This window comes from Poecilia formosa, unplaced genomic scaffold (genome assembly GCF_000485575.1).
Source record: "Poecilia formosa unplaced genomic scaffold, Poecilia_formosa-5.1.2 Scaffold455, whole genome shotgun sequence".
In the NCBI taxonomy this organism is placed as follows: Eukaryota; Metazoa; Chordata; class Actinopteri; order Cyprinodontiformes; family Poeciliidae; genus Poecilia; species Poecilia formosa.
Genome location: NW_006800394.1, coordinates 288627 through 300698, shown reverse-complemented (window position 1 = coordinate 300698; position 12072 = coordinate 288627). Strand labels below are relative to the sequence as shown.

Below are 12072 nucleotides of genomic sequence, written 5' to 3'. Positions count from 1 at the left end.
ACAACCTAAATTTCAGATCTCGTATATTTTGAAGTCATAAGTCCAATTATTTTAAATAAGATTTATTGATCAATTAGTGCAAATTAAATTGCAGATATCTAGAAAGTAAATAAAACCGATTTAGTAAAATCTGGAGCTATAATTTTATCTCCAAGTGAGTTAGAGATCTTAAATTAAGAATGTCGTCAGTAACAAAGTCAAAGATCTTCATAACATTTTGAAATTTCAATGAAAACTTAGAAATGCACATGAAAAACATGACATCATCATCATCATCTTCTCAAACATTTTAATTTCCTGAAGCAAAACACTGAAAACTTTTCATTCAGTGGTTTTTATCTGTAGCAGTCAGGCGTTTCTCCTCGGTGCTGTATCTTCCCGTTTCCCCCGAACGCCCCGTCCTCCTCGGTCCTGTATCTTCCCGTTTCCCCCGAACGCCCCGTCCTCCTCGGTCCTGTATCTTCCCGTTTCCCCCGAACGCCCCGTCCTCCTCAGTTCTGTATCTTCCCGTTTCCCCTGAACACCCCGTCCTCCTCAGTTCTGTATCTTCCCGTTTCCCCTGAACACCCCGTGCTCCTCAGCTGGTCTTGGGCAGTCTGTAGATGCCGGTGGAAACAATCAGCTGATGCTCCCTGACTTTCCTCTGCAGGAAGGCCTCCAGCTCGTTGACGTCCATCTCCGTGACGACGGGTCCCGTGGCAACGAACATGCGCAGCATGGTGTGGATGCGCTCCAGCGTCATGCTGTCCAGGTTGGTGAGCATGGCCTGGATGTAGGCCCAGAACAGCTGTGGGAACAAACAGGGTCAAAGGTCGTTTAGTTCCACAGAACTGATGCTGCTTATTATGACTTTATTCTCTTAACGACTTTATTTTATTCTCATAACAACATAACTAATCTTATTACTTTATTCCCCACATGGCTCCTCTATTATAACGTTTCTACCAGCGTTGCTCTGAGCAGCAGCTCAGTTCCACCAGCTGTTTGCTAATTGCTGCTGGCTAGTCTGAAGGAGCTGAGTGGGGAGGAGCTGCACCTTGAAGGTGGGGCAACGTCCACCCAGGGGTTTTGCAGCTGAGTGGTTGCCATGGAGGTTAAAGATGATGATGCACCTTTAAGTGCAGCATTATGTTTTTGTGTCACTTTGTTCAGTTCTGTTATTTGGCCTAAATGCGTCTCAGTGCTGCCCTCTTTAGGTTGAACTGTGCACTGCAGGTGGATTTTCCTGGTGTTCAGCTCGGTTGACGTCTACATTCTTGGTAATGACAGCAGTTTAAATATTATTTATCTATCTATCTCTGCACCAGCTCTTTTTTTGACTTAAAACTCCCGGGGCCTTTGGGAGGAAGCAGGAAGTGACTGCAGACCTGCAGCTTCTCCTCCCTCTGCTCAGACTGGGTGGTGGTGTTGGAGTCGCGCTCCTCGTCGCTGTCGATCAGCATCACGCCGCGGTCCAGCCTGTCGCGTGTGGCGCCCGTCTCCATGACGGCGTAGCGGCCGGCCGCCTCCTCCCGCAGGACGCCCTGCTGCTGCCACAGCGCCAGCTTCCTGTGCAACAGCTCCTTGGGGGCGGCCAGCTTCACGCTCAGCTCCTCCAGGGTCCACGAGCCTGTCAGGTTAAAGCACAGGCAGGAGGAAGACGAGGAGAAAGAGGAAACACGTAGGAATCACCTGATTGGTTTGGATCAGCATCAGAATTTAAAATGCAGGAAAAAAAACTTTTGTTTTCACAACTAACAAAAGTATTCACACCCCTTCCGCATTTTAAGGCTTCAACTAAGAAAAATCATGCATAAAATATGAAATGTGTGGCCTGCACCTGTATTCAGCCCCTCTTAGCACTGCATTCTGCTGAAACCTGACATGTTCTCCATCCAATCTGAGCTGCCATCAGTTTTCATGTCTTGTCACAGATTATCTGATTTAGGCCTGAACTTTGACAAGGCCTTTACAACAGTGGTCCCCAACCCCTGGTCCACGGACCGGTACCGGTCCGTGGACCAATTGGAAATATTTAAACCCAGAGCTCGTACTTTTCTCCTGGAAGTGCAGGATGATGGCGGCATGAATCGGCGACACGGTGAGGTTGGTGAGGGTCCGGTCCTCCAGCTCCAGGTCCAGAGTGACGGAGCCCAGGTGAGGCTTCCAGCTCAGCGTCCGCATGGCCTGAAACAACCGCAACGCCAGGAGGCTAACCGTCAGGATGCTAACGCCAGGAGGCTAACCGCCAGGAAGCTAACCGCCAGCAGGCTAACCGCCAGGAAGCTAGACATCAGGAGGTTAACCGTCAGGATGCTAATGCCAGGAGGCTAGACATCAGGAGGCTAACGGTCAAGATGCTAATGCCAGGAGGCTAGACATCAGGAGGCTAACGGTCAGGATGCTAATGCCAGGAGGCTAACCGCCAGGAGGCTAACCGTCAGGTTAAAACGGTCAGGAAGCTAATGCCAGGAAGCTAACCGCCAGCAGGCTAACCGCCAGGAAGCTAGACATCAGGAGGTTAACCGTCAGGAAGCTAACAGTCAGGATGCTAATGCCAGGAGGCTAGTCATCAGGAGGCTAACGGTCAGGATGCTAATCCCAGGAGGCTAGACATCAGGAGGCTAACGGTCAGGATGCTAATGCCAGGAGGCTAACTGTCAGGTTAAAATGGTCAGGAAGCTAATGGTCAGGAAGCTAACCGCCAGGAGGCTAACCGTCAGATTAAAACGGTCAGGAAGCTAATGGTCAGGAAGCTAACCGTCAGGTTAAAACGGTCAGGAAGCTGATGGTCAGGAAGCTAACGGTCATGTTAAAATGGTCAGGAAGCTAATGATCAGGAAGCTAACCGTCAGGTTAAAACGGTCAGGAAGCTAATGGTCAGGAAGCTAACCGTCAGGTTAAAACAGTCAGGAAGCTAATGGTCAGGAAGCTAACCGTCAGGTGAAACCATCGGACGTTTCACCTTGAGCTTCTCGTAGCGCCGTGTGTACGCCTCCATGGCGTGGCACACGGCGGCCGGCAGCTCCAGCTTCTCCTCCTTCAGCGTGGGCCAGAACTCCGACGACAGGACAATGGCGGACAACGCCAACGGCGGCTGCTCTTCCTCGCTCAGCTTTGACTCTTCCTCGCGGATGTGGCTGTTGATCCTGCGAGAGTCGGCCATGTCCTGCACAGAGACAGACACGTTAAACCACGGCGAGGCGTTCAAGGAGCGTCGGTGACTAAACGAGGGGCCGACCTTCAGCATGACTTCGCAGTAATGCATGTGAGACTCTCCGAAACGCAGCTTCAGCAGCTCCACGTTACGAATCTCCCTGAAGAGGAACGGAAGGTCAAAGGTCAGAGAGGAAGCGCAGCCCTGGACCAAGCACCAAATGTTACTGTCGGAAACATTCAGCATCGAAATCCAGGCTGTTTCCCATATTTCCCATTAGCCGTTTACATTTAAAAATGGCTGCCATTTTGAAGCTTTTAAACCTGTTATTGACTGAAAATGTTACCAATTTTCATGACTTGGATGAACTTTATGTAGGCCTGTCACAATAACAAATTTTGCTGAGCGATTGTTTAAAAAATTATTGCGATAAACGATAATATTGTTTCAAGACCTTTTGACACTGATTTAATGGAAATGACTAATAATGCCTGCGATTTCCTGCCATAGATGCACTTTATTGTCAAAAGAACACATAACACTGGAACTGATAAGCTAAACAACCAAAAACAACAATAAAATGGATTCTCAGTCTCCATTAACAAAAAACGTACTTGAATAAAAACTAAACAACATAAAGCCAAAGTGGAAATAAATACTGCATTCGACCAAAAGAGTGCAGATTATGAAGTCTGTATACTGTACTGCCCTTCAGTAATCACTAGATTTAAATAGAGAAGACGGGCACATCCGACTACCTAATGCAGTAGTTCATACCACACGATTTTTTGCCCCTATTTTCTCCTTACAACAATCTTAGAACGTTGGCCGATCTAAGATTGTCGCTGGTGATTTCGTAACCAATCTTCCTGCAGTGTATTGTGGGTTACGGTAGATCGTTGTGGCCGCTCTGATCTAAATCAGGGGTTTTCCCCGACTGGGAGCTTAATGCTGAATGTGACAGGTAGCCAATCAGAAAGCTCGGATTCTCCTCCTGGGAATCCCAAACAGCTGACACTGGCAACCCAAAGTCCAGCAACATTGGAGATGATATGTGGAAACAACATTAATGTTTATTCAACATTTTGTGAAAAGAATATAGAAATGACAAGAGGAGGAGTTGGAGCCAAATTGCTACCGCAGTTGATGAACCCGGTAAGTTTTCAGCTGCTCTTCGTTAACGTGACATAAATAGGTTATAATGATTTTCATTCAGTCAGGACTTTAGGCTGACTCTAGCCACATGCATCACAGGTAGATTCTAGTAAAGCATTGATTAATGCCTGGTATTAAAATTAGTTAACTGGACTTGTAGCCATTATCTTGTGCCCATGTGGCTGGAAACCACACAGTGAACCCGATCGAACCGTTCGTTATACCCAGGATTTCGTTCAGGTTTTGGAAATGGGCCGACAGTCGGCCAACAACTCGTGTAGTGTGAGCTGGACATTACACTAAGGAAGAGCACCGGATCTGAGCCTTTTTCATTCAGTGTCATCAAGAGAAAGAAAAAAGGGAGGAAGAGACGATAAAGCCGATAATTAAAATGAGGTCGATGGGTTTAATTTATCGTGCGATTAATTGATTTATCGTTTATCGCGACAGGCCTACCTTTATGTACAATTTTTCACTTTGGTCATCATATTTAAAACTTTAAAGTAATAATATGTAGCAAAATCAGAAACTAGGATTTTGCTGTCTGCGAGTCGTCAACTGGAAGGAGATGACGTCGTCTCAATGGTTAGCAATAGCTTCTGCTAATTTTCTTGTGTTTAGCTCTTGGCGTTAGCTTCCAATTATTCTTAATGTGTTCAGCAGTGTAGGGTGAGTTTACTTTTTTAAACTGTGTAGCATTTTACTGTTAGCTTCTGCTAATTTATTTGTGTTTAGAAGGTAATTTTATTTTTTTAGCACATTTTCAGAAACAAGGCATTTCAAAGTGCTTTGCTTTAGAAGCTTCCTCTATATTTTATGTAGCAGTTAGCATTAGCTTCCACAATTGTTTTTTATGTTTAGCATTAGCAGCTAAGATTCTTGTTAGTGAATTAGTGAGCCTAGCCTTTTGTTTAGCTCCTCACTAATAATATTACCAATTTTAAAGCAAACATCGACTGTCCTTTCCACCAGAAAAAGGAAATACAAGATGAAGAAAATATATGTTTCTATATGTATGTGGTTCCAAATATGTAGGCTATTTTAGTGCAAAAATTAATTTTCCACTTCGGCCATTAAAAAAAGACCTAAATAATTTCAGTAAATATGATTTCTGCCATCCTGAAGCGTTTTTTTCCTCCAAATTGGCAAACCTCTGGCAGCATCTGTGCCAGTTTGTTCTTGTATCCTGATGTGGTTAAAATCTGCTGCTCTGTTGGTTCCGTTTCGGTTCTGCCGGGCCCACCTGGCCGTGTTGTAGTTGAGCTGGTGCAGCAGTCGGTCGGCCAGAACGGTCCTGTACTCGTCGATGAAGATTTCCTTGCTGCCGTAGATGCTGACCAGCAGGCTGATGATGTCGGACGAGCGCCGCTTGGAGCCCAGTTTATCTAGAAACGTGGAGGCAGAACTCAGTGAAACCAGCCCGGTTCCCCTGCCGTTGGCGGCGAGGCGTTCACTGACCGGGAACGGCGTCGGTGGGATCCGGAGCCCAGTCCTCGGGGTCGTTGCCCTCGTCGTCGCTGTCCTGCATCTCCAGGGTCACGGGGTCGCCTCTGGAGAGCTCGGAGGCCAGATCAGAGCAGGCCTCGGCGTCGCCCGTCAGCCCGGCCACGATCTGCCGCACCGTGTCCTCACGAGTTCTGAGCCAAGAAAATATTTAACCTGAGGACTGATGAGTGTGACTGCCATGAATACAAACTGCAGAAAAACTACTGGGGCAAAACTAATTATTTTAGATGTCTAATAAATACAGACTCCTAACAAAAAGACTTTAAAAAATTCCCATTTTTTTAAAGAAATGAACCATCACATGTTTGCGTTTTGGGTTGATATATTGGTAACCGATACTTTTTTTACTCCTTTTTTAAATTAAAAGTAATAAATCTTTTTAAATTTTACAAAAACACAGAAATAAAACCAGAACAAAGCTGGAAATTTAAAGTAACGTTTCTGTTTTGGTCCAGACGCTTCATCTCTGGATCCGCTCACTTAATTCCATGAAAACGTCTGAAACATTTTAATATTCTCAATGAGTTTAATGGCTCATTTTCTCTGAATAAATATTTTCAAATTTGCAAAATTACTTTATAAAGCATATTTAAAAAAATGAAAATGTTCCCAAATAAAGGAGATAAATCCTGTTTTTACTGATGATCAGAGCTGGATTCATGCTGTGTTCCAGTTGCACCTTAAACTGGAAAATAAAATAAACTGGAATTCCCTCTGAAGTCGGATTTCCCACTGGGAAACTGGGAGCGACTAACGGCCCCAGTTATGACTTAAGGTGTTCCAAAATGGCCGCTCCTCGCATCAACAGCAGTAAGACGTGGCGATTTAATTTCTGTTTGTTTAAAGTAAAGATTAAAATTATGTTTGTAAGTGTTGTAAGCCATGTTTATGTTGAGCCAGAACGCTGCTGCCTGTGGCTCATTCTCCGGCTGATCCGAGCCGACTGGACCGGACCGGCGGCCGGACTCACCGCAGGTACTTGCGGATCGGCTGGCACGCCACCTGCAGGATCACCATGGACGGGTCCAGTTCCCGCAGAGCTTTGATGGCCGAGATGTAAACGGTGAGGATGTCGGACGTGTGAACACCTGTGGGAGGAACGGGCGTCGTCATGGAAACGGGTGCTGCAGGTTTTATGAAGCCGACTGCTGAGGTGAGCATCCTGCAGTTGAACTCTGACCTGGGTGCAGCAGACGGCTCTCGAAGGCCGATTTGAGCGAAGTGAGGAGCTGCTGGCGCTGGTTGGTTCGCTCCAGACAAAACTTCAGATCCTCAATAGCAGGTTTGGATTCTGGGAAATCTGGGAACAAAAGGAAAAATGTGCTTAGAAATAAGAACAGAATGAAAATCAAAAGCTACTTTTAGGCCGTTTCCCCTCCTGATGGTCCAGTAGAATCAGTTCTCCGGTCCGCTTGGTGTTCACATTCAAACTGAACCACAGTTCACTTCAACCGAACCCAGACGAGGTCTGGAGGACCAGAGGTCAGAGGTCAATTAGCATTCACACCGGAACTGGACTGTCTAGACGAACGGACTGGAGTCTCATTAAAGCGGCTGAACACGGCTGGTGAGGATGAACGGATTAGTTACGATTAATTAATTACTATTAATAATAATAATTAATTAACTGTTAATTAATTATTAATAATAATTACTAATAATTATAAATTAATGATTAATTACGGATTATTCTTGAATCGAGGGACTGAAAGCAGAGGATCACCCAGACTCATGAACAGGAAGTGGCTTCGTTCTCACCTCTGATGATGCTGAACAGTTCCTCGATCCTCATGTTGACGTAGATCCTGCAGAAGAACTGGTGCATGTGGCACCGCCACTGCTTCAGAACCGGGCTGCCGCAGGCGCTGGGAGTACTGGGAACGCTGGGATCCATGGGGACCGCCGCGGCTCCGCCCCCCTCGGTGGCGAACACCTTCCCCAGCCAACCCAGAACCAGCTCCAGCCACTGATCCACACAGAGCAACAAACCGGCTTTTGGTTCAACACATAAACATCAACGTAACCTTTCTAATGAAATTATCACCATGACGTAAACAGTGATGTAGAAAATGCTGAGTAATTATGTTCAGGTTAGTTTTTGTTGTCATGACAGCAGCAGCAGCATCATCGCGTCTCGCTGCGTTTCCATTTACTACAGAATGATGAACTTTGATTTTAAACTTATTTCCTATTTAATGGAAACGCCACTATTATGAAATTCTGTTTTCTCAAAATTAGCAGAAAATTTAAACACAGCTATAGTTTAAACATGTTGCGTTTAAAGGCGGCTCAGAGAAACCCGTTAGTTCTGACGCCCCGGGTCTGAAAACACCGCGGCGTTGGCGGCCATTTTGTGAAGGAAGCGGCTGACCTCCTGGAAGTCCTGCAGGAAGGAGCGCTCGTACTCGCCGCGGCAGTGCTGCTCCATGCGCTGCTCGATGAGGCGGTGCAGGATGGCCGTGACGGCCTCGGCGCTGACCCACTCCAGCAGCTGCAGCCGGGACCTGCAGCCACACAGAACCGCCGCGTCACACACCCGCCGCCGCCGGGCCCCTTACCCAGAACCCCCGGCGGTGGCTCACAGGACGAGGCTGAGCTGCTGCAGCCGCTGCAGGGCCTCCAGACACCAGCAGTGCGGTGCTGGGGCCCCGCAGCCCGAACATGCCCCTCCATCGGGGCCCTCGGGGGCCTCGGCGCCGTCCTCCCCGCCTTCCCGGCTCATGTAGACGGAGAAGGTCCGGCTGTAAAACTCCAGCACCCGCTGCTGCAGGACGGCAGGCGGCGAGAAGAGCAGCAGGGCCCGGATGGTGGTGAAGGCCCGGTCCTGGAGGGCCCCGGGGCCCGGCCCCGACATGCCGCAGTGGCCCTCCGCCTGCCACGCCCCCAGCTGCTCCAACCCACCTGAACGAGACCAGAGGCCACGCTTAGAGTCGCAGGCTGAAACGACTAATCGTGATTAATCAATTCATCACAACTAATTTAGTAATCAATTAATCATTAGCTGGAGAAAACAGACTCAAAAAGGCGACACAGTCAGCAGCTAAACCAAAACTGAACAAATTTATTCTCAGTCATATAAACAGAACTTGGATCACTTTCTTTGAAAACACTCGCTATATTTTGCCACGTTTAATACAAAATAAAAGCTGATTTTGGTGCAGGAAAGTCGGCGGTTCAGTAAAAGTTTGTTTAAAAATTCTACTTATTATAACAGATTGTTGGTAAAAAGATTAACTGTAAGAGAAAAATGATGTGATAGTTAAAAACAAAGAATAAAACAAAATAAACTGCAGTTTGGGGCAAAAAAAAATAAATAAAAATCAGTTGGTGAGCCTCAAGAGGCCTCCGGGGGCCACAAGCGGCCCTTAGGCCTCAGGAGGCCCCTGGGGGTCACAAGCGGCCCCTGGGCCTCAGGAGGCCCCTGGGGGNCACAAGCGGCCCTTAGGCCTCAGGAGGCTCCTGGGGGTCACAAGCGGCCACTGGGCCTCAGGAGGCCCCTGGGGGTCACAAGCGGCCCCTGGGCCTCAGGAGGCCCCTGGGGGTCACAAGCGGCCCCTGGGCCTCAGGAGGCCCATGGGGGCCACAAGCGGCCCTTAGGCCTCAGGAGGCCCCTGGGGGCCACAAGCGGCCCCTGGGGGCCACAGTTTGGTCACCGCTGGCTTACAGCAGCCAACAGACTTCCAGATCCAGGAGGTTTGTGTTGCTCTACTAACTCAGGAACGGTTCCAGTTGGTCCAGCAGTGTCTGGAAAGCGGAGAGAAGAACCCTGGCCCGGTCCCGTTCCTCCAGTTGGTCCTGCGGCTGCTCCAGTCCGGACCAGAACTCCGGAACCACCGAGGACGACAGGCGGACCTGCAGGGACTCCAGCAGCCAGACGCCCAGCAGCCGACCCAAACCCTGAGAGCAGAGCAGCGCCAGGTTCAGACGGTCCTGCTCTGACAGAGAGCTGCCTGGAGAAACCTGCAGGTGGCGCCAGAGACAAAATTCCTCAGAACCCATCAGATCGCTTCCCCTTCTAATTATTTCAAACACCTGAAATATTTGATTCCCAATTTCACAGGGAACATAATTTCACACACCAGTTTCTGCTCATTCTATGTTTACATGAACAGACATGAGAATATCTCCTAAACTCCAAGGTTGCAAGTATCTCTGGTGCTTGTGTATGTTTTAAACCACACTTTTTCCTTCTGCTGAACTTTCCATTAATACACTGGAATAACGCACTCTGAACAGCCGTCTTCGTTAGCAAGGAATGGCCTTTTGTTTCTTATCCTACTTCAGGATATCAGAGCATAAAAGTTTCCCGTTTTGAACTGAATTAGTGAAATAAAATGGTCTTGTATTTGTTACGGCCCAAAGTCTTTCCTCCGGGTGTCTAATCTCTGTTTCAGAGTTTCTCATTGGTGCTGATTGGAAGTGGAGGCAGCTGGCCAGTGACTCCAGAATGACCCACCTTTACACGCACCATTCTCTCTCCAGCCCATCTTCTGACTCCTTGCCGCTGTCTTTCTTTCTGGCTCTCCTCTCTAGCCAGTTATGATTTTTGTTAAATAAATCTAATTTTAAGTTATCCCATGCGTTGCTTCCCTTTAATTTGCTATGGTTCCAGAGTCAGACCATAACGTATTACTTTGAAATTATCTGTTATCAGCCTATAAAATATGTAAGCAAACAAACAAACTACCAAATATCAGCCGAATTCGGCCGAACACTTTATTTGACCAGATAAACAATCAGCTTGGTGACTAACTGTTAATAACATTTTGATATAGGGGGAAATCATAAATAATCAGATATTTGAATAGAGTTCTGAAAATCCTCTTCAATCTCTGTTTAACTGCACCAAACCGGGGTTCGGTTCCACTCACCAAAGCTGCTGTGACCGATTCCCAGGCTTTGGCGACCCCCTGATCTGATCCGGGCGCAGACGGTTCCCCAGAGTTTAATTCCACCACCATTTCCTCCATTTTCTGACTCCTTCTTCACCAAAACCCCGAACCAACTGGCGTTAGCTTAACATTTTAGCTTCGGCTCGGCGTCTGACTTAACAACAGCGCAAGTAGAAATACCCATCTCCTCTCAGCAGAGTTTAAATAAATGTTTTTAACAATAATCTCTAATAGCTGTCAGAAGTTCTGCAATTAATTTATTAGGAAGCTAAACAACTCCTTAATTCACATGGCGGGTTTGCAGACGATTTCTTCTTCTAATAATTCTCACACGGACCCTCTGAGTGCTGCCCCCTACTGGAATGATAAGGGATCACATAAACTTTCAGAAACTTTTACTTTTAAATAAAATACAATATTTCAATGAAGTAAAATAAAAAAAAATATTGCAGGTCTGACAAGGGTTTCTAAAATATGCCTTAGAATATATTTACAATTTTGTTTTTACTTTTCAGGTCACCTCCATCTTCTTCCACCCTTGTCTTTAATGGGGTCGTCAGGCGTGCTGGTGCCTCTCTGACACCATGCATGCATACATCCATACCTAAGGAGAATCCAGAGACCAATTAACCTGACAGTCATGTTTTTGGACTGTGGGAGGAAGCCGGAGTTCGCGGAGAGAACCAGGCATGCATAGGGAGAACATGCAGACTCCATGCAGAAAGAATCTAATCGAATCCAGGACCTTCTTGCTGCAAGACAACAGTGTTACCAACTGCACCACTGTGCAGCCCTTTCAGGTCACATATTTTATTAACATTTTCACAATAGTAAATCAGTAATTCACACACACCATAGAAAACAAGTTGAATTTTTGCTCCTTTAATCATGAAAAATGAGAGTAAATTTGTTTATCTGATCTGTGTTTTAAGTCTGATTTGGATTATTTGCTCTGCTCCAAAAAACCCCATCACCCTAATCTTTAACTCCCACCTCAACTTCCAACAACGCAGGACTGGCTGAAAATGTATTTTAAATCTAAATCTAAGAGTGTGAATAATTTTGGATAATTAAGTTATTACATTACATATGTACACTTATTTAGAAGCTTTTTTTAAATTTAAGATTAAAGAGTAGCTTAATTTTGTTTCTGTTCACTTTCAGTATTACAGTTGTCATTAAACTGGAATTTATCTAGATAGAGAGCTTTGTCATCTAATGCAAAGGCAAGACAGTGAAATTCTGTTGGCGACAAAATTTGACAGTACAAAATTGCTCAATTCAAATAAAGATTCTGTAATCACAAAGTTAAATTTTGCACCTGTTAATATTTAACCTTTTACCAGATTAAGTCGAACAATGTTGAAAACTAGCCGACACTGC

At 46.3% G+C, this 12072-nt stretch overlaps 1 protein-coding gene across 1 annotated transcript; it reads right to left on the bottom strand.

Annotated features, from left to right (window-relative positions):
• Nucleotides 1-269: 269 nt before the first annotated feature.
• anapc2 (anaphase promoting complex subunit 2) lies at nucleotides 270-11283 on the bottom strand. Its single transcript, XM_007577793.2, has 14 exons — nucleotides 10669-11283; nucleotides 9511-9757; nucleotides 8380-8698; nucleotides 8169-8301; nucleotides 7556-7763; nucleotides 6978-7097; nucleotides 6768-6885; nucleotides 5750-5928; nucleotides 5535-5676; nucleotides 3221-3296; nucleotides 2945-3148; nucleotides 2034-2166; nucleotides 1368-1609; nucleotides 270-787 (listed from the first exon to the last, which is right to left on the bottom strand). The coding sequence occupies exons 1-14, from the start codon at nucleotides 10765-10767 to the stop codon at nucleotides 578-580; spliced, it is 2430 nt and encodes an 809-aa protein (XP_007577855.1). The 5' UTR covers nucleotides 10768-11283; the 3' UTR covers nucleotides 270-577.
• Nucleotides 11284-12072: the final 789 nt, after the last annotated feature.